Genomic DNA, 25,100 nt, shown 5'->3' with positions numbered 1-25,100 from the left:
GTACAGAAGAAGCCAACATTTATCAGTAGTTCACAGCACAGTATCTGATTTGAAAAGGTATTTTCTATTATTAAAAACAGAAAGATGTGGACATTTTTCCTTTGAGACAATATAACACATAGGCATATTATCTAGTGTAGATGGCTATTTGCATAGCTTTAATATAATGCTGATGGTGCCTTGGTAGACTGTTTTTACTGAAGTGATTTCATTTGGTTTTCCCAGCAAACGTTTTATCTATTTACACTGTCTTCATTGTAGAAACAAGCAGAAAAAAAAAAAAAAAAAAAAAAAAAGGAATTGTTTTTCCTAACTTAGCATATTGTATCCAGGGAGTATAAGGCTACATCCACACTAGCAAACAGCTTATTGTTAAAGAATATCCAAGAGCCTTTCTGTGTAATTGAACACAGCCATCCATACACAGTTGCAGTTTTAGATGGTGCCAGCCAGCATGTCTCACAAGCAGACTTCAGGAGGGGGCACACCCAGGTGCAGTTCGTGGTAACATGGTTTGCATCCCTGTTTTGGGGACTGAGAAAATTTACTAGCTGCAGATAAGCTATACTGTGCCATTTGGCCTTTAGGCATGTGGAATTTTACCAGCAACATTTGACCTTGTGGTCGTCCTAGGAACAGTAAGTGGGGCATGGTTTGCATCTCTCTACTTCTGGAAACACATTTTCTTCCTAACTGGTGCTATTTCGCATTCTGATTTCCTCAGGTCTTCTGACCAGGCAGGTTACTGTGGGCAGGACTCTTCTACCCTTCATCACAAAACACTTTCTGCACCCCAATTTTACTAAGTAGGTTTCTACCTGTAGAAGTAGCTGTAAATTCATACTTTGTCAAAAGAATTTACATACATAGAAATTCATGCCCTCACTCAGATCAAAAAGTAATTTTGTTTGAAAATGTGACTAAGAATATATTTACACGAAAGCAGAATCCTTAAATAAGAGCATGAACAGTGCATGAATGGTATAAAATGTTTTCCACAAACAACACGCTGTTCTGCATTTGACATTTCAAAAAGTTTTTATTATAAGATCTGTCTTGCTGTTGAAGGTTTAACTTGCAGATTATTTCAAAACTGTATTTTTAAAAAAAAACCACCTTTCAACTGAATTTATTATTAAACTACTTCAATTTTATGTAAGAAAAAGCAATAATTTGAAAGATATAGATGCATGACCAAAATCATTGCCTTGTAATGGGCTACCAGAAAAATAATGGAAAAACCGAGACACAGATATTACCATGGACATTAAACAAAAACAAAAGTCCAGATGCATTGTCTTATTCACAAAATTTCAAACACACCATGCTAAGTCCCCAGTGCTGTAAACACATGGGTGCTCACAGCCACTGAGTTCATGCAAACATGCACTTGGCTCACTCCGCCCGGAGCACCAGCAGCACTCTAGCAAAACAACTGGTGGAACTTAAAGCTGCCCCTGACTAACAGGTGTGTGGTGGCAGAGCCAAATGCAGAGATAGTGATCTGTGTTGCTCGAGTTCCCTGTGTGGGATGTACAGCTTGTGAAGGTAACTGAGCCAATGAGATGAATTTGCCCTCATGAATGTTGTGTTCACACAAACATAACAGGTCTATTACAGCATTTGTTATGACAAATCTTTTTTCAGACTTCAAAATTCTCCCATAGATGGCATAAACAATTAAACAGCAAGAGTTTGCCAAACACTGCCATGCACTTACCACTGCCTTTGCAGCTTCCTGACTGCTATTCTTTCTGCGCAGGCATTATTTTATTTAATAGCAGCAATGTTCACTAGGTAAGCTCACAACTTGAAAACAAACTTTCCGTCACACAGCCTGTATGTTCATGAATGTGTAGTACATATGTAGGAAGACCTTGGATAAGTACATTGCATGAGATAATTCCTTCCAGGGTAATTGCTAGTTAAAATGAGAAATACATTTGTCTGTAAAACATACACACTTCATTTAAATGTACAGGCCTGTAAATTCTAAAAATGCGCCCTTCCAGTTTCAGAGAGAAGTTACAGCTGGGTATCAGATGTGGTTTTGCTTTGTCCCCGTCACATGTTTACAGTTTGAACTTCTCATTTAACCACTATCACACTATGACTCAGTCTTGAGGAAACAAAACCCATCACTTCTAAAACACTACCTACCATAGAAAAGGAGTCCAGTTCTTAATATGACAAGTAACCTTTCCAGTCACTTTTTCCAGATCCATAATATGACTTTCCCCAGCAACACCTTGGAAAACACAAACATTTATACAGAAACTAGAAAACCTGCGTTCAGCTCTTTCCTGAACACACAGAGCTCCTAACTCAGCTCTTAGGATAGTGAGTATGCAACTGCATTCCGACAGACACAATTACCTAGTTCATGTGCTACCTATTTTATCCAACCTGTCATGCATAATGCTTAATTAGTACAGAGCACAGGGACTGGAACCCAGGACAGAACCGCCTAAGGACAATACCTGCTACACTCAAAATTACCATCTGCAAAAAGCCTATGCCCAGACAAAGGTCCCCTGTGTACCGCTCCGGTTGGTCATTCTGGTATACTTAACACACAGAGTACAGAAGCCACAATGACTGTCAGTCTCAAGCCCAACAGTGGTGATGGTGGTGACCTTCTGCAGTAAACAAACAGGTAAAGCACCCTTTCCTCCACAGCCTGGATGAAACACCCATCAACCATTTTACTTCTATCAAGAGACAGTCCTCAATGGAAATTAATTCCAGAGAAGCACACACTCCCTCCAAAGACCATTGGTTCAGATCCTGCACTGACTGTTATCAAGAAGAACAAGATGTGTTTTACCTTGTTGAAGGCTGGCAGATCAGTAACACTGCAAGTGCCAAGTGAAATTTTTCTACTGTGCGATTTGCTTGCTCTTGAAGTGCAGGGAGAACAGAAATTCATGGATGGTAAGATGTCCCAGATATAACACACTAATGTTTTCATGAAGTAGAAAGACAGTTCCACCTGTGTCACTGTCAAACATCTAGGTACCTGAATCAGGCTCTAACTTAAATTCCTGAGACATACCCTGAAACTCCTTGGCCCAAGTCTGGACAGGCAGCAAGTTCATCCTAATGTTGCCAAGAACAATCTGACCTTCTCTACAAGCATGATAAATATGTAAAAAATGAACACAGAACACTACTTCATGCAAAAATGAGCTTTTATTTTTCCCTAAGAAAATCTTTTTGCTACAGTATGCCATCTCCTAGGCAACCTGCACTGTTTATTCCGAGCCTCTCCCAATCACAGGAATTTTCTAAACAAAATGAGAAACAGGCCCTCAAGAAGCATATTCCAAGATGCTAGTTAAATATATTCAAAGTTAACTCAATAGCTGACACACATGACATTTTACAGCTTTTAAAATAAAAACAAAACATATGTGGTAACAGGGAAAACAGTGTTACTTTAACTAAATGTAGCGGCAAGTATTGTGCTAATGCAATTGGGTTATTTGTTTTTAAAGTGGTTCTAAGATTCTTCTCATTTTTGCCACTTGTGTCTTTGGGGCAGGGGGCGGGGGGGGGGGGGGGGGGGGGTAGTGAGGCAGTAACATGAACCCAATGTTTTCCAGTATGGTTCTTTTCTTGTTCATATACTTCACATATTTGTTTCTATATGTTTTCAAAGAATAGTTACGACAATTACTAAGAAGTATTTTAAATTCAAGTTTAAATAAAGTGCAAAAATTCATGAGGTCAGATTTCTCTGATCTAGAAAATCAGTTGAAGGAGATTCTTGCAGAATTGCAGCTATACAAATGCTCCAGCAAACACTGAATTACAAGAATTAAGTTATCACAGCAAATCCTTATTGACAGGTTAGTGATCCTGCAAGCAATGCACTATTGCCTATGAGTGTTTAAGATAAAGTGTCCAGAAAACAATCTGTTTGTGGGTGCCACCTCTAACACATGTAAAAGTCATAGAATCTTTAATAGATATCTCCACAGTGAATTTTGTTATTTTTCCCCTTTACAACCTCAAATTCATGTGGGGCCAATATTTTTTTCTGAAAAGAATGAGATGTGCACAATTACAGCTTCTCCTAACGGCACAGTAACAGTGGTGTTCAGTGAGAAGTTATTTCTTAGTAATTACCACAGAGACACTAGAAGTACTTGGCTCTTATTTAATGCAAAGACAACAAAACCCGCTGATGCAGCTTGAATACTCCTGATGTTGTAATGGTGGGGTAGCAGGAGTGTGAGACAGCTTTATGCATCAAAAGGATGAAACCCACTTTTCACTACAACACTCTTTCCTCATCTAGCAGCAGTTTAAGCATGTATAGCTTTTAAGAACAATTCGTAACCACAGTTACTTTGCCCACATACACTGCAGTAGTACAGTGGAAAAACTCAAACATTTGATTTCAGAATGACCCAAACATTTACTGAAGTCCCAAAGAGCTGCTATGATATACTGTACAACTAATCAGCAGATGTATTACTCAGAGACATGAGATTTCACAAAGATTTGGAAGGAAACTGTTGCAATGCATAGTGTCAAAACCACCCTGTGGATAACATACTCTTAAGTTGCGGTTTTTTAACCATATGTTTCTAACCATGCATTGAGCTGAAGCAAGGGAAATACTTGACTTCCAAGCACCCTCCCAGCAAACAGGCCAAACTATTGAGTATTTCTAACGACACTAAGAGCTTCACTAAGCCATTTTAGTGTATTTATACAGTTAAATAATATGCATTCAAATTAATGTCCTATTGGGACAGGTGCTTGCAGTATAGAGCAGTACTAACTTCAGCAGACTGTTTGTATATTTAAAGCTAGGTATATACTCTAAGTATCTTCCCAAGTTGGGCCATTAAGACAGAAAACAGAATCAGAAAGACATTCGTTAACACAATTTAGCTTTCTAGACTCAAAACACCAGAAGTTTTGCTTATACCTGACTTCTCTGAGCTAGAAATACATGTTGTATACTGAAGAAAACCACATTTGCCTGGCTCTGTATAGCTATACTGAGAATCCAGGCATTTCTGACAGCAGTTATTCAAGAACTACCCACTGCATTAGCACAAACCATGACAGACAGAGCTCATAATTTGTAGCAGCATTTCCAACATGAGTTACCTTGCAGATCCTGGTGAGAGAAGCTCACAGGTGATGCCATTGACTATATTATCTCACACCATCACATCCTATAAACAGTGCATGCTTATTTTAAATTTAGTCCTGATTTGTAAAGATTAGCTTATTTCATAAACTGCATGCAGAGAAGTAGAGACACAAATTTACAGAGTTTACAAGCTGATCTCAAACCTGTTACAGGCATCATCTCTTAGAATAGCGAGACCAAAACTAGAGCAGACAACTGTTAATCAAAACCTAGTATCTTCACATTTTAGAATCTCAAACCAGAACATTGAGCATGGAAACCATAGGTGGGAAACAGATTTTATGCCCAGGTAAGTTTTATAGTAGCTTTTAGATATAACAGAATATATCACATAGTATCAGCCGGCAAACTGACACATTACTAAACACTCAATAACAATAGTTGCCAGATGTGAATGACGAAATTGTGCTCTTCCATATAAAAGCTGCCTGACATTTGAGGTGAGACTCCTATATAACCATACTGTACCCTAACAAAATCACCTTCATCTGGTTTGATTGCTGATGGATGACTGCAAGAACAAGTTGCAAGCTTGAGTAGAAATCCAAGGTTTCAATCATCAGTAATGAATTTGCAACAGCTGCAGATAGTAGCATATTGTTTATATGTCATGTGCAGTGAGTAACAAAGATCAAGTGAAAGCGTTACTGAAATTCATTGAATTACAAAATTTGTAATTTGCGAAACAAGTGACAGAATAAGCACAATGTTAGGGTTTGGAACCGACTCTACTGTATCTTCTTGAGTTTGTTTCTCTGGTTTTAATATAAAAGCATTGCATTCATAGGTTTCAATTACTGCTTCCCAATTTGTTTAGGTCCCTGAGTGCCTGCATGTTTTCTAAAACTAATAGATCAAATACATGAGTGGTATAATCACCTCCAAATAATATGTGGAAATGACTTGTTGGGCAACATACAACATAAATAGAGTAACTGTAACACTGCTCTCACTACTAGGCTCGAGACCGTATTATGGCAATAACATGCTAGTGGGAGTCATACACCTTCTTCCCACATTCCTCCTTGGCGTAAGAATACAACATACTGAATTTGGATTCCCCTTCCCTTTTGTATTCGTGCTACATGTAACCAAGACTCAATAAATACATATATATGTAAAGACACACACACACAGAGTGTAAATTGAAAAAAATTAAGCCTTTATATAAATTGCTGCAAATATACTGGTCATATTTATCCTTTATATCTTAGTCTGATAATATCTGGCTTCCCTAAGAAATCTGTTCTGATAAAATCTAGTTAATTCACCACACTAGATCACAGAGCAGTCCATCTAGCCCAGTATCTTCTCTCTAGTAGGAAGTTAACAGTAGATGCCTAGAATGTGTGTTAAAAAAACCCAACCAAACAAACCAAAAACCAAAAAACAAACCAGAAACCATCACAGAGGACCAACCTAAAATGGTACTTGCCTGGAATATGTTCCTAATCTCCAGCAATTTGTTGCTGAGAGACTTTCTAAAACAGAAGGAGTATCTTCACATTTAATAGTTCTCAATGCATTTTTCTTCTGTTAGTTTGTCACTTTTTGTAACTTCCACAATGTATTATGGTAAAGACTTCTGCGGTTTAATTACGTACCATGCAAACAGGAATCTCCCCGTGATTGTTTTGAACATCACAATAAGTGGAAAAGAAAACTGTATCAGGCCAAAATAGGGATGGTTCCAATCTTACAATTTTGTTAAGTCTTTATGACAGCCAACACAGCATGGGTACAGAACGAGTTCCCTGCTGCAGTGCATCATCAATATGTTTTTCAGACATTTCTAGAAGTAAAATCTCTTAGAAATAGTAAAGGTGCATTTACATTCAGTTTTGGTTTCCCAATACTATCTACCTTTCAGCACAGTCAATGGAATTATTACAGGAGCTGTGAATGATCTAGGATTTGGTCAGATGAACACAAGTTGTGCTCTGCTCACTTTACTTAACATCAGATCCTTGACACTGACAGTCTCAAGGAGCATATGAAAATGATAATTTATAAAACATTAACTGCTTTTTCAGTGAATCCAGAGGCATCACAAAATCTGAAGAAAAGCTGTTGACTCGTTAATATAAGGTATCAGTCTTACCAAAATTCTCATTGATTTTTGCTACAGGACAAATCTTCAACTCACCTGAAACTGCCTCTCATCAAATGATGAAGCATCTACACCAGCTGAAGAATTTTTCAAGAATTTCATTGAGGGAGATGTGAAAATGTGTTAAGAACAACTGCTTATTTTTAAAGGGCAATTTTGAAGGACCAGGAAAACCTAGCAGCTGAGCAGATTCATGCAAAGTAACTGCTCATATAAGACAGAATAAAACACTAAAAAAAAATTTCTCTGAAAGCATGCTTAATGCTCATGTTTTCAAGATAAGGTTTTCTGGAACTGAAGCACAGATGCAAAAAATAATGAGCAACAAAGGATTATTTTTTTTTTTCTTTCAGTGGCAGTGTTAACAACTGAAGAACATCAAAGAGCAGAGGATTTGTTTGAAGAAAGCATTATAATCTGCAGCATATTTTGTTTGCTCTTTTACAAAAATTGTGACATTTCCCCACACATAAATAGTAATGGTGGTAGCAATACATGCAAGATGAGCTAAACTTTCTGAAACCATTCCACACAAGAGTACAAATGAATGAGTTCCTCTGAGTTTGTCAGAATGTCTACGCAAATTCCAGCCCACAAAAAGGAACTCTTTACTCTGTTGGTGAGATGAAAAAACTGATGAAGAGTTCCAAAGACCTGGCTTGATCTCAGTTTTAGAATTTTTATAGTGCCAAAAATAACACATTAGTTAAAAAAAAAAAAAAGCTTCTTATAGAAACAGTCAAAAGAAAAAAATCATTTAATATATAATCAGCTGTTCTAAATCATACTTGTTATGTTGGCTGGTGGTGGGCTTTGATGCAGACACCATCTGTGGCCCAGAAAAAAAGTGTCCAATATACTGTGGAAATATTGTATTTCTACACTGGGAAATAATAAGTATTCACTTTTTTTTTTTTTTTATTTTTTAAAAAAAGAGGCTAGATCTTAATTTTAAAAGCTTTAACTTCTATTTCCAAGATAAATAATTTAGCTGTTCTGTCCTGGTATAGAATTAATTCTATTTTATAATTAAGTTTTTTACCGATCATTGATTTTTCTGCACTGAGAAGTGGAATAACAGAATTTCTTCATGAAGGAAAAATTGATCTACTCCAGAATGAGGTTACTTTGAAAATATCTGTACGAAAAAAGATCTAATTATAGTTTCCTACAGAGGTAACTGAGAAGGAATGTAGAACTGAAATAATTTGGAATTACAATGCAAAGAACTCCAAAACACATTGAAGATCTTTAAATACTAAGAAAAGTCAAATGCCTTGTTTCTTTCTTCATTAATCAAGTGTTTGAAGTTAGGATTTCTAATCTGCAATTGCTTTTAAGTACATCAATTTAAAGACCTAGCAAAAAATTACCAGAATATAATCACAGCACCTTTGGAGGTTATTCCAAAGTCCCATAGGTGCTGTTTTCAGCGCTGTTCCCTCTCTCCACTCCTCCTTAGAGTGGCTTCACCCATATTTAGAGATGATTTAAAATAGAGCACTTCATAGGAACAGAACTGCATCATGCCATAGTTTAGGGCAGCTTTATATGAGGTAATCTATGTAATTATAGGCCTGTAAGCCTGACACCAGCCCTCAATAGAATAAATAACTAATATGGTACTTGATTAATAAAAGAAGGATGTGTAATTAATGTCAATCAACAACGATTTATGGTAACTAGACCCTATCAGACTAACCTGACATTTTTATAAGATTATAAATTTAGTGGAACAACATAATAGTGATGTTGCAAGTTACCCAGATTTGCGTGTGGCATTTGATATGGCACTGACGTTTTGATTAAGAAACTAGAACACTATGAGATCAATGTTAGATAGATTTAACGGATATGTTTCAAAATGTAATTTCCAACAGCGAATCATCAAATGTCTGTTGTTCAAGGTGGTCTTGCAGTGATCATCTCCTAGCCCTGTGCTATTCAAAACATTTGTTAATGATCTGGAAGAAAGCATAAAGTAATTACTCATAATTTTTCAGATGGCAAAAAATCTGGGGGAGTGGAAAATAATGAAAAGTAAAAGTCACTGACAAAGCTACATGAACACACTCAGCTCAGATCAAACACAGAATATGCATTTTAAACCAGCCAAAAATGAAGTCACACCTTTAGAAGTAAGGACCATACACACAGGAAGAAGGACTCTGTCCAGGGAGGCAGTAATTTGCAATGACTGAGGTTTCTGGTGGACGATCAGCTGAACTGGAACCCTCAGGATGGCATTATGGTTAAATTGTCTAATAAAAGTGTTGGATATCAACACAAGTAAGAAGACTGTATCATCACTTTAGTTGGCACTGATGGCATCACTGCTATAACTGTGTTTGGTTCTGAGGTATGAAACTTGCAAAAAACGTTGAGAATTGCTAAAAAAGTGCAGCAGATAGCTGAGTGAATTATTAAGGATGGGAAAATGAGGTTTTATTACTTACCTCTCAGAACATTCAAAGAAAGGATAAAGTATTTCTGAACTTTAATCTATGGATACCAACATGAAGAAACAGAGAGCTCTTGATAATAAAGGACAGCAGATAGAAACTGAAGCCAGACAAAAAAAATGGTATTAAAATTTGTACAGTTTTAACTACGTGTACTAGAGATACACATTTTTAACAGGCAAGGTAATTAACCACATAAACCGAGGGAGGGTTTTTTTGTTTGTTTAATTCACCACTGGCTTTTTTTAAGTCAAGGACCTATGTTTTCCTCAATTATATGTCCTCATTCAAAAATCTATTACTTCAGGAAAGGATCATAAGTTGCGTTACACAGGAGGTTAGGTGAAATCATCGGAATATTCCTTCTGCTTTTATATCTATTGATCACTTATTTCCCAACCATGCCTGCCAATTACACAATTTGAAGTTTCTGTGGTGCGTAGGATTGCCTTAGTGTGTCTTTCAGGCTTCATATTTTGTATCTCAGCAGTTCTGGATTCCCAAACAGTTCCATGGGACCAGAGAGGATCTTGAAATGCTAGCACACATACCAGACTGCCCTAACAAATCATGCTCTGAGACACAACTGTTCATCATGGGAATAAGGGACGGGGGGGGAGAAACGAAGCAACATAGAAATTGGAATATATGGAAAGAAGTTAAAACAAGAGCTAACATGTTTATTAAAGTTTTTGGAGGATCAAAGCTGATGCATACTAAAAATTGCTGTATAGTTCATTGTGGTGGTTTGACCTTGGCTAAATGCCAGGTACCCACCAAGTCGCTCTATCACTTTCCCCCCTTCCCCTTTTTTTCTCAACAGGGCAAAGAGGAGAAAGAAAATAAGATAGGAAAAAAAAAAAAAAACAACCCTTGTGGGTAAAACAACAGCAGTTTTAATATAAGCAAAGTGAAGCAAAGGTCCGCGCGCGGAAGCAAAAAAAAGAAAACAGATTTATTCTCTACTTCCCATGAACAGGCGATGTCGGGCCTTCTCAGGAACCAGGGCTCCAATATGCATAGTGGTTGCCTCTGAGGACCAAGGGTGACCCCACCCCCTTCCTCCTTTCTCCCAGCTTTATACTGAGCAGACGTCATATGGTATGGAATATCCCTTTGGTCAGTTCGGGTCAGCTGTCCTGGTTGTGTCCCCTCCCAAGATCTTGCCCACCCCGTCCCACTGTGGGGGGGAAATGTCAGAAAGAGCCTTGGTGCTGTGTAAGCACTACTCAGCAGTAGCCACAACACCAGTGTGCTATCAACACCCTGCCAGCTCCCAACATAAAACACAGCACCATGAGGGCTGCTATAGGGAAAAACCAATTCTGGCTCAGCCAGACCCGGTACATTCACGTAGTTGAAAAGAGTGGTTCAAAGCAATTGTTTACAGGCTTGCATTTGTATCGCTACAGATGTGATATGAGAATGATACATAAGCTATTACAATTGATTAGAAGGCTCACAAACATCTTAAAGGTGACATTTAACACCACCGTGAGATCTGACTTAATATACTGCAAGGTGTTGATTGTTTCAGTCATGCATATGGATTTTTATGTTTTTCTACGGAGATTAGGGTCAAGTAACTGACTTGATTGATTTATGACAAATGATTAAATGGGTACTATGTCTACTCTACAGTTAGTCTAGTTATTGTAAGAAATGCATGTACATTAACTATAGTTATAAACTTAAAAGTCAGATTGACTTTGGACATTGTTCTGCTTAGCTAACTAAGCTTCTAAAAGACACTTCTCACAACGAATTTAGAAGCTTCTTTTGTTATGCAAGAGAAAATGACTGGGGATGCCCAAAGTGATCCGCATCTTCACTGTGTAAGCATTAGATGTGTTTAAAAGGACGATTTAGTGATTAAAACAGAGATATTTTAATCTTTAATTTGGTGAATAGATAGGTTTCTGAAGGGAACGGTGTTTAAAATCAGAACATTCTCTGAAATTGTTTTCCTGTTTGTTAGCTCTGGCCCCTTCTTGTATCACAAAATAGAAAAGATAGAGTAAAACTACAATGATGGGTCTGGTTTGCTTGTCACCTAACTTGCATTTATGCTTTGCTCCTTTTACTTGCCATACCACTGGGCATAAAAGAATGTAACAGTTCCTAAATAGTAAAAGCAATGGCCAGAGTCTCTAGTAAATGTGAAAAATACTCTGAAACTTGTCTTGTATGAAGTTTGAATAACTCTCTTCTCAAGTCTGAATGAAGAAGCTGTCATAATCTTACTTCACAGTTATTAGGTTGTGTTGTAAGAATTCTTATCTGGTATTTTAATTATCACTCATCATAGTCCATAGTTCCATCATACTCTGATTATTTTTTTTTTTTTTTTTTTTTAAAGCATGTGATATCTGCACTAATCTCTAATACATAAGGCAAACCAACATGGACAGCAATGAAATAAAAAAAATACAAAGTCAAGGCTTTTCTTGGTATTAAGAAACATCTCAGAATTTTAAAAATTACTCATAGCAATATTATGACAATGAAAATATTCTAGTGGCTCCAAGGATAGACAGACATGGTTCCTTTCACAAATAACCAACCACATCACTGTACACAAAGAAAAAGAATAAATAATACAGCAATATACTGGAGCCTTTCTATAACGAGATGATAGTTCTTTAGTTTACTATATTCACATTTTGATAACATCATTAAATTTGCTACTTTACTCTTGATACTGTAACTGCTATAGAATTTATTTGTTCTCAGCTGAAACTGAGGTCTGAGCTGATCAAAGCAAAATAAAATTTAAAAAATGAAGCATATTTATCTGAACAGTGATGTTTGAGAATAAGCATTTTGGATGCTTGAAAGAAAAAAAAAAATCATTTGGTAAGCTGCATATTTAAAGCATCCAGGCTGAAGGCTCTTCCCTTGGTTTCTTAGTCCAGCCTAGTCCAGATGAGAACAGACTCCCTGGGGAACAAGACTGGTTATGAAAAGATTATGCAATATTGCTGTCCTCAGTGTTAAACCTAATGACAGTAAATATGCAGGAGAAAGAAAAATATTCATGACAAATGTTCAAAAATTTCAATATAATAAAATTGCAAGATTCAAATCACACAGGAGGAATGTGGAAAAATAACAGGAAAAGTTCTGTAATGAAAAAACATAACATGCTTCCTATTGAAAACTCTTTGGCCCCAAACAAACACTGGAACAGTCAGGCTACTGTATAGTGGAATCTAACAGTTTAAAAAAAAAAAAAAAAATTAACATACGGGCACTATATGTGGTTTCAAAGAAGTAAACAGATAAGTGACCAAACTGGAAAACTAATCTTTGCTCTGGACACAGGAGATTGCTGTAGAGCTTGATTAGAAGTGTATACTGGTAGTTAAGGAAATCCAGTGCTTAGAGATGCTTCTATATGTTCATAGAAGTTCTGAAGTTCTATTGCTCCCTTTAGAAACACTTTACTGAAACCTAACATGTTTTGGAGACTGGAGAAGAGATAAAAATGCTATTCAGTTATGATGGACAGTTGGTGAAGTCTTCATCCAGAATAAAAAAATTCAAGGTAACAGTAGCGAGACATAAACTGGGATAGAAGTACATTTATATTTCCATTAAAATGGTTTAATTTTTCCTTATTCACAATGGCTTAAGCCATATCTGACCTATAAACCTGTTTCACCCTTCCATTATTGTTTCTGAGATTTTAAAGTCTGCAGCAACTCTTTCTGCACATCAAGCGAGAATCTCAAGAACACATACAGAACATTAATACTTTTTCCACAGCTTTCTAAAGTTCAAAACAAATTTGCCCTCTATATTTTTCCCTGGAGACATGTCAATGTCTTTCAGAAACTGATGCACGTTCACTTGAGTGTGGGACTGATGTGGAGCTGATTCCTATGAAATCACCACTTTGGTGGTTTACAGTGGCATTACACCTCTGTCTCTGCCTACCTATGAAGACAGCCATATTATTTCTGCGGCTCCTGATGACTTTTGAATATCATGAGCCTATGAAGAGAAAGAAAATGTAATAATGTTTTTACCCACAGAAGTAGAAAAACATCCTCCTCTTCACAATTCACTTCATTAGACGATAAACAGAAAATCTTCTGTAAATATTTTAGAGAACTGCAGATATTTGAGCTTAATAAGAACTCTTCTTCAGTAATATTTCATTTGAATAAGAAAAAGTATTTACTGACTGAATAAAGAATTTAGCATCAAATGTATTCAGATTGCTTGTAAGCACAAACCTGAATCCACAAAAATCATATCAGAAATACCTCCCATCCCATAAAAAAAGGGAATAAATACCAGACCCCCAACAGGATAGCAGCTAAAATTTCATTTGAGGTAGAGTACCTATACTTTTTGTTCAACTACATGTGACAGCTATATTTATTCAGCAAAAAGCATATGTTCCAATTATTAGCATTACACTGAAGACAAAACCAAAACCCAAGATATCTCCAATAGCACTCACTCAAGCTTGCAATGGGTTGAGAAACAGCTTGCTTCTGTCCGTTTCCCTGAGTTACTCGAACTGATTACTTATTCTCCGAGAAAAGCAGCACTTTATGTAACAAATTTCTATCACTGATACTGTATTTTGCAAAGCTTCTTTTTTCTTATCTTCTTGGAAAATATACTGTGATCTCACTATCACAATTTAGCCATTGATTTGGACAAAATAACTATACAAAACAATTCTAAGATTATTTGAAAGTCTTACAAATATTAAAGAAATACTGGAAAACTTTGAATCAGTACTTCAAATACACCACTAGATTACTTTTGCACTAAATAGGAGAACTGGGTTTGTAAAAAGAATTTTGTTTCTGTCTTTTTAAAGAATGAGAATAGGAGCTTGTTCACAAGACTCCTTTCTTTAAACATGGCAGAAATCTTTGCTCTTTGGTTTTATGGCTGTTTGGGAACATTTCTAGTCAAAGAATACACTGCCTGACAGAAAGAGAGAGCTAACTGCTTCCTCCTTTAACGAGTTCTATTATTTCAAAAATAAATTAAAAAAATAATTTTAAAAAGAGGCCAATAATGACAAAACCAATACTTTAGTTCTTCATCATTTTGTGACACTGAAACTAGAAGTACATTCCTGTAGGAAGGAAAAAATGTCTATCTATAGAACAAGATTTTATCTCTGTCTACAAGGAGCTTTCTGATAACCTTCAGGCACAACACAAGAAGGACCTCAGAGGTACAGATGAGATTTCTTTATGACAAAGACGAGTTTGTAAATCACTTATTAATTAAGCTTCAACTCTTGACTATCAGTGGTGCTGCTATGCATTGAGCAAAGCAACCTTTAGCTATCTAGCTAAGTGACAGAAAAATCACTTCAAGCTATTCACAGGTTATAGCAAGGTGGGTGTTAGTCTCTTCTCCCAAGTAACAAGCCATAGGACAAGAGTAAATGGCATCAAGTTGCATCAGGGGAAGTTTACACTGGATATTAGGAAAAATTTCTTCACTGAAAAGGGTTGTCAAGCCTTGGAATAGGCTGGCCAGGGAAGTGGTTGAGTCACCATCTCTGGAGGTATTTAAAAGACATGTAGATGTGGTGCTTAGGGATGTGGTTTAGTGGTGGACTTGGCAGTGTTAGGTTAACAGTTGGACTTGATGATCTTAAAGGTCTTTTCCAACCTAAAAGATTCTATGATTCTAAGCTGTAGCTAAACTATACTCATGCGAGAGCAGTATCTGGAATTTCTGAGAACCATGCCTGTTTCCACAGCTTTTGGGTTGCCCTTTTCAAAGAATACATAGAATTACCAAAAAAAAACCCCAACCAAACAACTTGGAGAGAAAAGCAAAAAAATTACATCTGAAAACCCAGAGCCTGGAGCACTGCTGGTGCATTCAATCATTTCTGTAGACTAAGTCTCTACCTGGACATCTACATACAGCGCTTCCAGCTGAAAGTGTTTTAAGACAGCCATCAAAAGTACAAGGTTTCACTTCCTTTTGCAAAACAGTTTGAAAGACTCTACTTTGATCCTCATGTAAAATGTGTCAATCAGCTGAAGTCAACTTTTCTATTTTCTAATTAATATACTTGAAGTTTGTTATAAAAGTGACTCAAGCGTTCTACAACTGCAGTAACATAAGTATTCACACCATCTTCATCCTTTTGGAGCTACAGAAGTTCAGAGTGAATTTATTATTTCTGATAGACTGTAATTAATGTGAAAAAAAAATTGAGCTCTGCTTTGGATACTATGTATTTTGTTCACTGCTTCTCAAAACACTAGACTATTCATTTAGTTTCATAAAGTAGTCTAACATTAAAGATCCATATTTTCCATTTAGACCGCATTTTCACCTGTGTTTGCAAGCTTTTGTATTTCTAGATAGAGCACACAACTTCTCATGAGCCTATTACCCCAAGCTATGGGGTAACAGCCTATAACTGAAATGAAGAGAAACTGTGGGGATGTTCCCCAGGCAGCACAGGGCACTGATACTCAGTGTTCCAGGTTTTCCAATTCCTCAGTCAGTGATCAGTCATATTTTAAGATGTTACAATTGCAACATTTACCTTTTATATTTATTTCTCTTGCATTTCTTTTGCTCATGATTACGGACTATAACAAATCACAAAATACTTCGTTTTTCACTCCAAGCTCAACAGTAGTTGGAATCACAAATAAAGCACATATATGAAAATTTTAATTCAATTTAATTTATGTCAAGCAAACCCACAAAAATTAATCATACATATTTCCTATTTGTGAGCACATTGTAACACATATTGAATCACTGATGTCATCTACCTGGACTTGTGCAAGGCTTTTGACACTGTCCCACACGACATCCTGGTCTCCAAGTTGGAAAGACATGGATTTGATGGATGGACCACTTGGTGGATAAGGAATTGGTTGGAAGGCCGCACTCAAAGGGTTGCAGTCAATGGTTCAATGTCCAAGTGGAGACCGGTGACAAGTGGTGTCCCTCAAGGATCGGTACTGGGACCGGTACTGTTTAATATCTTTGTTGGCGATATGGATAGTGGGACTGAGTGCACCCTCAGCAAGTTTGCTGATGACACCAAGCTGTGTGGTGTGGTTGACATGCTGGAGGGAAGGGATGCCATCCAGAGGGACCTGGACAGGCTTGAGAGGTGGGCCTGTGTGAACCTCATGAAATTCAACAAGGCCAACTGCAAGGTCCTGCACCTGGGCTGGGGCAATCCCCAGCACAGATACAGGCTGGGTAATGAGTGGATTGAGAACAGTCCTGGGGAGAAGGACTGGGGTGTGTTGGTGATAAGATCAACATGAGCCAACAGTGTGTGTTTGCAGCCCAAAAAGCCAACCAGATTCTGGGCTGCATCAAAAGAAGTGTGGCCAGTAGGTCGAGGGAGGCGATTCTGCCCCTCTACTCTGCCCTCATGAGACCCCACCTGGAATACTGTGTCAAGCCCTGGAGCCCTCAACTCAAGAAGGATATAAAACTGTTAGAATAAGTCCAGAGGAGGGCTACCAAGATGATCAGAGGGCTGGAACACCTCTCCAATGAGGACAGGCTGAGAGAGTTGGGGTTTTTCGGCCTGGAAAAGAGAAGGCTCCGGGGAGACCTCATAGTGGCCTTCCAGTACCTGAAGGGTGGCTACAAGAAGGCTAGAAAGGGACTTTTCACAAGGGACTGTAACGACAGGATGAGGGGTAATGGGTGGAAGCTGAGGGAGGGAAGGTTTAGACTAAATATAAGGAAGAAGTTTTTTACTGTGAGGGTGGTGAGGCACTGGAACAGGTTGCCCAAGATGGTTGTGGATGCTCCATCCTTGGAAGTGTTTAGAGCCAGGTTGGATGGAGCCTTGAGCAACCTGATCTAGTGGGAGGTGTCCCTGCCATGGCAGGGGGTTGGAACTAGATGACCTTTGAGGTCCCTTCCAGCCCAAACCGTTCTATGATTCTATGATCATTAAGATATTCATCATATCTTTTGACAATCATTTACAAGTTTTATTTAACTAAATTGAAATTTGATTTCTATTACTTTCTAATATTGTCAATTACTTTATTTTCATATTGTAACCAAAAGAATTAAAGTCTGTAATTTTTGGCAAGAGACTAATTTTATATCAAAATACATACAAATCAATATTTTGGGAAAAAAAACCACATTGCCTCTTGAAGTCATGTTGCAAACTGGTGTTCATGAGAAGTGGAAACTGACGAAAAACATTTTTTAAGGAAGTTTAAGCACATTTGTGTCTTGGGGGAGAAATAATGGAAAAATCTTTTTTTCTTTGCTTAAACAACAGTATCTGCAGTTTGTTGATAGCTGACAATTAACAGTCTCAAAGCTTCTTCATTACTCATCACTGTAAAGAAGCACAGACACTGTGGAGCTATTTAAGACAGACAAAATATAATTGCACAAACTTTGTCGTGACAATGTAAAAATGAATATTAAGCATAAAATGTGACATAATCTCCAAAAGATTGCAATAGCCAAAAAAAAAGCTTAGAGATTTCAACCTGCGAATTAGTTAAGGTTGTTTTTTCTCTTTTCCAAACAGTTAGACTGTTTTACAAGAGCAGGAAAGTGTGACAAATCCCTAGAGACACATCTGTAGGATCTCTATTGTTTACAACTCTGGGCAAGACACAGAACAAAAGATTCAATGATTTAAGCCTTTGGACTGGAAGATTTCCCAGGAAGTAAAGATGTGTTTTCACAGTGATTGAGGCTGAAAAGTCCCCACCCCAAAACACAAGAGGGATGCCTTTCAGGGACTAGAGGACCTCAACAAGTGAAGAGATCTGGTGCAGGGCTATCTATTGGATAGATAGATAAGTGAATCTGACTAATTTTTTTAATTACATAATTATTCTTGACAAGATTGATACTGTTGGCAATTCCTGTTCAAGTTCTTGCATCCCTGTCTGATTCAGTTCTAACACCATTGGATAGAGCGGTTTGTAGCTGGTAGAAAGGGAAAAAGTTTCAGATTAGAAATAAAGGAACAGCGCCTTTCTCCAATAGGAGCCTCATGCCTGTAGTTCAGATGGTCTGAAACTGCATTTCCAGCATGTCTGCCTAAAATAGGATGCCTGCTGACTTTTGTACAGTGATGCCTTACTGAAAGCTAACATTGATCCTTGGCTCTGCTAAGTATGCAACTTGCCACAGGCATTGACAGCAACTGGAGTCATGGAACTTAGTTGACTGGGTGTTGGTTGGTTGACACAGCATTAGCCAGTTAAAATTTTAGTTTTATGATCAGTGCCTTTTTTTTTTTTTTTCTTTACCCCACAGAGCCAGGATAGTATGTTGCTCTGTTTTCCGCTTCAAAAAAAAAAAAAAAGATTCAAGGAGGTAATGGGTTGTAGCTCAGGTGGGAGAGTTGCTAAAAGTGCCATTATTTCAGTACCTTTTTCACAGACAGATTGGATAACAAAAGCTGTAAGTTAGTAGTTGCAGCTCAGTCAGATATGTTCTGGGAATCCCAACAGGTGGCAAGACTGAGAATTGTGATCACATGCTTTTGTATATAAGGGTTCAAGCTGGATATCTGCCAAGGAGACTCCTGTCCTTGCCAAAAGCAAATTTTATCTTCTTAATTTTTCTGTGTCATCTTTAAAGAAAGAAGGGATGACAGGAAGGACTTCTCCCCAGCGATGGTAGTGGCACATTGACAACAAACAGGTCACGAAAGTTAAGTCAGGCAGTCAGCCCTCTTACAACTAGAGTAGTTCCTGAAGCACAACAACTGGCAGACTACAGCCAATATGCCCAGAGGCAGTGGTGCTTTCTTTTACACCCCTAACAGAGCTCAGTACTGCTGAGAGAATAGCGCATGAACGTCTAATACCTGCCATTTTCAATAGAGTGGTTGAGCCACTACTATAAGGAGCATGCCAAGAAACAGAAGCCCAAAAGCTGCAAGACATTTTCCTGCTGCCTGTGCATGGAGACAGCCATAAATCCCATGCTGTTAAAACAATGGTTTGGGGTCTAAAGTTAGATAAAATATTTCCTGACACCATCTGCGGCCAAGCAGAAGACACCTATGGAACTGCATGAATGTGCCACTTCACAACTGTCTTGCTAGGGAAGACAAACAGAAGACTGCACCAGAGCAGATGATTGCCTCTGAAAAAAGGCACTTTATGTTGTCCCAATCTGCAAATCTTTGATGAATGGAATCCTTTCATATGTACAAAGTTTTGTGTTTGTCTTTAAAAGCTATGTCCAGAAGGAACACCTCAAATTAAGCTTTTTCCTGAGAAGGAAGTACCTCTAAGACCTCTTTAGTATTAAATACTATTGAACAATATCTAACACATAAAAAGGATGCAAATATATATAAATAATGTTTTGAAAAAATCTTCATTATGAATTTGAGATGTCTATGCTGCTTCTTACTCACAATTTTCATTGACGTCACTTCAAGAAACTCTTGAAGTAAGCAACAGTGATGAGCATGTGGGAGAACAGATTGTAAAGCAATCAGCGTGGAGAATCTGCTTCTGTGGACAGACTGAAAATCTGATATGCAAGATCCGATATGCAAGATGACATAGAAATTTGAAGTTTTCATGGCACCAATATATACACAGTAATTATAAAATAATCATTGACATAAACATTTAAGTATTACATTCTGTATTTAACCTATGCATACTTGAATATCTAAGAGTTCCACTTCAGTGAAAGAGATGACATAAAATGATTTCCTCCTTCATTCCAAGCAGCAACTGACCAAGTTACTTCCTTTTGCTAAACATCACAGATATATTATCTGATGCTGAACAGCTCTTTTGAAGTGTACCATACGTGTCAATTTACACTAGTTTCTGCAATTTTAATATGGGTAGAACTGATACAAACAGTTATTCTTATAAGTGCCTCAGTATTTGGAGAAACATGACAAAATCTTACCGCTATGTTTCCATTGCAACTTTGGGACTGGCAAACACCTCTTAATCTGTTGGGAATCAGCACATCATCCCAGCAAGATGGTCCCTTCAAAATAAAACAAAAGCATATAAAGCCTTTAATCTACTTTTAATAAGTAAACATGTAAAACCTGGCTTTGTTGCCATTTTTCGTATCCCCATTTCTTTCCGACTTTAGCTAGACAGTTTTATCATGTTTACGCTGAAACAGTCCAATCAGTAAAGCTCTGTCACTGACAGTACATACAGCCCCTCCACCCTGAAGTCAGTGTTGTGAACAAGAGTCAGAATCAGGTACTTTTTCTCAGCTTAAGACAGGGACAAACTTAATTATCATCAAAAAGCTACAAAGACTCATCTTCTGGTTCAACACTGTTTACACCCTGACCTGCATTTGACTAGGGGGAAAAAGGGAAAAAAACCAGAACAGTTGGAAGTAGAATACACAGTAAGAAGACTGGGCTATTACATGTGAATTTTGATAAAGTTTACAGTAAACAAATTAGACTACTTCTCGCCAGATAAAGTCTTTACCTAACTATAATACAACATAATGAAAATTTGAAGTGAGAATTATTAGTAGATTCCTGGACATTTACATTAATTTCAAGATTTGTCAGTCACTGTTAAAAAAAACCCCATAAAAACTCAGAAAGAAAATTGATAGAAAATCCTTAGCAAACTTTACTATGACTTTTTGAATACAAATAGTTCATTTATGAGTGTACTACCAAAACACAGAGTAGATTTAAAGATTACAAATCAGCATTATTAATATTTCACAACTGCAAAATAGTGTGGTTAACAGGATGATCTATTAAAGAAGAATATTTTTATATATGGCATATATAGGAACATTTATAAAAATATTTCCCAGCACATAAAAAATTTAAGTGATGTTAGCGCAAGTCTTCTCTTAATATTAAATCTCACCAATTAATATTTAATGCGTAGACAACAAAAATCGGACAGATACAAAGCTTACAGATATCATAGAATGGTTTGGGTTGGAAGGGACCTTTAAGATCACCTAGTTCCAACCCCCCTGCCATGGGCAGGGACACCTTCCACTAGACCAGGTTGCTCCAAGCCCCATCCAACCTGGCCTTGAACACTTCCAGGGAGGGGGCAGCCACAACTTCGCTGGGCAACCTGTTCCAGTGCCTCATCACCCTCACAGTAAAGAATTTCTTCCTTAGATCTAACTCTACCCTCTTTCAGTTTAAAACTGTTACCCCTCATCCTATCACTACACTCCTTGATAAAGAGTCCCTCCCCACCTTTCCTGTAGCCCCCTTTAAGTATTGGAAGGCCGCTCTAAGGTCTCCCCGGAGCCTTCTCTTCTCCAGGCTGAACAACCCCAACTCTCTCAGCCTGTCCTCATAGGGGAGATGCTCCAGCCCCCTGATCATCTTCATGGCCTCCTCTAGACCTGCTTGAGCAGGTCCATGTCCTTCTTATATTGGGCGCCCCAGAATTGGACCTCCAGGTGAGGTCTCATGAAAGCAGAGTATAAGGGGAGAATCACCTCCCTTGACCTGCTGGCCACACTTCTCTTGATGCAGCCCAGGATACAGTTGACTTTCTGGGCTGTGAGTGCACATTGCTGGGTCATGCTCCTCGTCAACCAACACACCCAAGTCTTTCTATGAGGGCTGCTCTCAATCCACTCTTCACTCAGCCTGTATTTGTGCTTGGGATTGCCCTGACCCAGGTGCAGGACCTTGCACTTGGCCTTGTTGAATTTCATGAGGTTTGCACGGCCCCACCTCTCTAGCCTGTTCAGGTCCCTCTGGGTGGCATCCCTTCCCTCCAGCATGTTGACTGCACCACACAGCTTGGTGTCATTGGCAAACTTGCTGAGGGTGCACTCAGTCCCACTGTCCATGTCACCAACAAAGATGTTAAACAGCACTGGCCCCAACACTGACCCCTGAGGAATGCCACTCATCACTATACATACCCATATTCATAGCAGAAATAAACTAAGAAGGTATCAATAATTAAAATATTTGCTACTTGGATTACTCAGTGTTTGGGATACTGTTACTACTCAGGAATAACAGGAAAACTTTACCCAGAAAAGAAATCATGGCAGTCAAGAGGTTTAAATGCATTAGTGAAATTAGTGCTTACGTAAATCATAGTTGGGGTTATAAAGTTATCTAGTACCACATCTAAAAATCCATCTCCTTTTTACTTCTGTATGAGGCATTTCTTCAGCATAGTGCAGACACAGCTCAGATAGCTTTGAACTAACTTAGTAGTAGGAACTTATCTATAAAAGGTTGATCCAGCCTATCTGAAAATTTGAGTGCTGGCATTCAAGAAAAGTAAAAAAGAGCTTGAACTTGTGTAAATTGTGTTTCAGGCAGACACAGGGGTGACTACTGGTAGATTTGACTCTCTGGGAGAAAAAAAGTTGCAGTATAGTGTAGTTAATATAAAGTAATAATACTTGAAATTGTGAAAAAAAAAAACCCAACTGTTGAATTAATTATTTAAAACATTTTAAAAATCAAGTTTGCCATTCCAGTGAATTTTGACCTCTTATGAAGCTTTAGCATTACATCAGTCTTGTATACTGTGTGATGTTCTCAATCTGGGGGTTCTAATTGACAAGCAGCTGAACATGAGCCAGCAGTGTGCCCAGGTGGCCAAGAAAGCTCACGGCATCCTGGCTTGTATTAGAAATAGTGTGACCAGCAGAAGTAGGGAGGTGATAGTCCCCCTGTACTCTGCACTGGTGAGGCCACACCTGGAGTATTGTGTCCAGTTTTGGGCACCTCAATACGAGAGAGATATCGAGGTGCTGGGACGAGTGCAGAGGAGGGCAACGAAGCTGGTGAAGGGCCTGGAGAACAGATCCTATGAGGAGCAATTGAAGGAGCTGGGACTGTTCAGTTTGAGGAAGAGAAGGCTGAGGGGAGACCTCATCACTCTCTACAGCTACCTGAAAGGACATTGTAGAGAGGTTGGTGCTGGTCTCTTCTCACAGGTAATTAGTGACAGAACAAGAGGGAATGGATTTAAACTGCAACAGGGGAGGTTTAGGCTGGACATTAGGAAAAAGATTTCCACATAAAGAGTGGTCAGACAGTGGAATAGGCTGCCCAGGGAGGTGGTGGAGTCACCATCCCTGGATGTGTTTAAGGGTCGTTTAGATGATATGTTGGGGGATATGGTGTAGGGGAGAACTTTGTAGGGTAGGGCTGATGGTTGGACTCGATGATCCCAAGGGTCTTTTCCAACCTGAATGATTCTGTGAATTGGAAAAATGTCCTTAGCATTCATGAGATTTTGCAGAAAGAACAGCAGAGCCATGTCTCCAAATTTCCCTCATCTCTTTCCTAAATATTTATTAAAATGTGATTTATTTTACTGATGGTTACTAAGCATCAAGGCAGCATTTTGGTTGAATTATCTATCATAGCTCCTAGATCTCATTCCTTAATGTAACAATTATTTGAAAATCCAGCATATATATATAAAATTTGGGTTTATTTTCTCAGTGCACATCACTTAATATTAACATACATTGAATTCCATCTGTCACTTCAACAGCAGATGAAGCATGCATCCTAAGGTCCACAGAGGGGCTTCCCAGGTTCCTCCATACTGAACCCATCTGTTTGTTCCCAAGGATGAACCAGCTGTATACCTCATCCTCTCCAAGGGTTTCTTTTATATAGCAATCATCTAGTGGACTTGTACACTTTCTGCTCCTGTTACACTTTAAAAGTACTCAGTAACAGTTCTGCTGTTTGCAACTTATAAACTTTTTTTTCTTGCCTAATTGCATTTTTATACTTCAGGTGCTGGAATTATGCGGTTTTTTTGTTTGCTTTTTATTTTTTTTGTTTTACTTCAGTTTTTCTCATCATTCATTTTACTCAGTTTTCTGAAAGATGCATCCCTGATTCTAATAACCTCTCTCATGGTTTTTTTTTGTTTCCTTTGTTTTTGTTTTTTTTTTTCCCCACTCCCACAATTGATTCATGCTAGCTTCTGTGCAATCCTCCTTAAATTTCTATGCACATAATCTTTGACTCTCCTCTCAAGATTTAACTCTTTTTAGCTACCCCTTCTAGCTTCTCAACAAGTACCCTTACTTTTATGTAGAGTCTCTTTTTTAAAATTAAGCACAATACTTGTGTCTTTCTCAGATTTTGGGAAGTTGCTGAATGTAGATATATTAACAGGCATTGTTAGTGAATAGGTCTTTGTTACTAACATTATAAACCAGGTCCTCTGCATTACCTTCTCCTGCAGGTTCTTTGATCAATTTTTCCATAACACAACCTGACAGCATCTAACTCTTGGGATCATGGTTTGACATGGTACGTACCTAATTTACATGAAAGCAATTTAAATATCCTATTATAATTGTTTTTCATACACTTTCAAGCTTTTGATTTTCCTCAGCATGTTAGACTTGC

The 25,100-nt window shown here is 38.0% G+C and overlaps 1 protein-coding gene across 2 annotated transcripts in view; it reads right to left on the bottom strand.

Moving 5' to 3' along the window:
* Positions 1–25,100, bottom strand: part of PRKN (parkin RBR E3 ubiquitin protein ligase) — a 789,393-nt gene that overhangs the window by 410,252 nt on the left and 354,041 nt on the right. For both annotated transcript variants that reach the window (XM_074818634.1, XM_074818635.1), the window contains exon 6: positions 20,645–20,728. In XM_074818634.1, the coding sequence (XP_074674735.1) occupies positions 20,645–20,728 (84 nt within the window). The remainder of the gene's footprint in view (positions 1–20,644; positions 20,729–25,100) is intronic.

The sequence above is a fragment of the Strix aluco genome, chromosome 3, assembly GCF_031877795.1.
Source record: "Strix aluco isolate bStrAlu1 chromosome 3, bStrAlu1.hap1, whole genome shotgun sequence".
Classification (NCBI taxonomy): Eukaryota; Metazoa; Chordata; class Aves; order Strigiformes; family Strigidae; genus Strix; species Strix aluco.
Note: the sequence above shows the minus strand (reverse complement) of the source record. Positions and strands in the feature narration are given on the sequence as shown.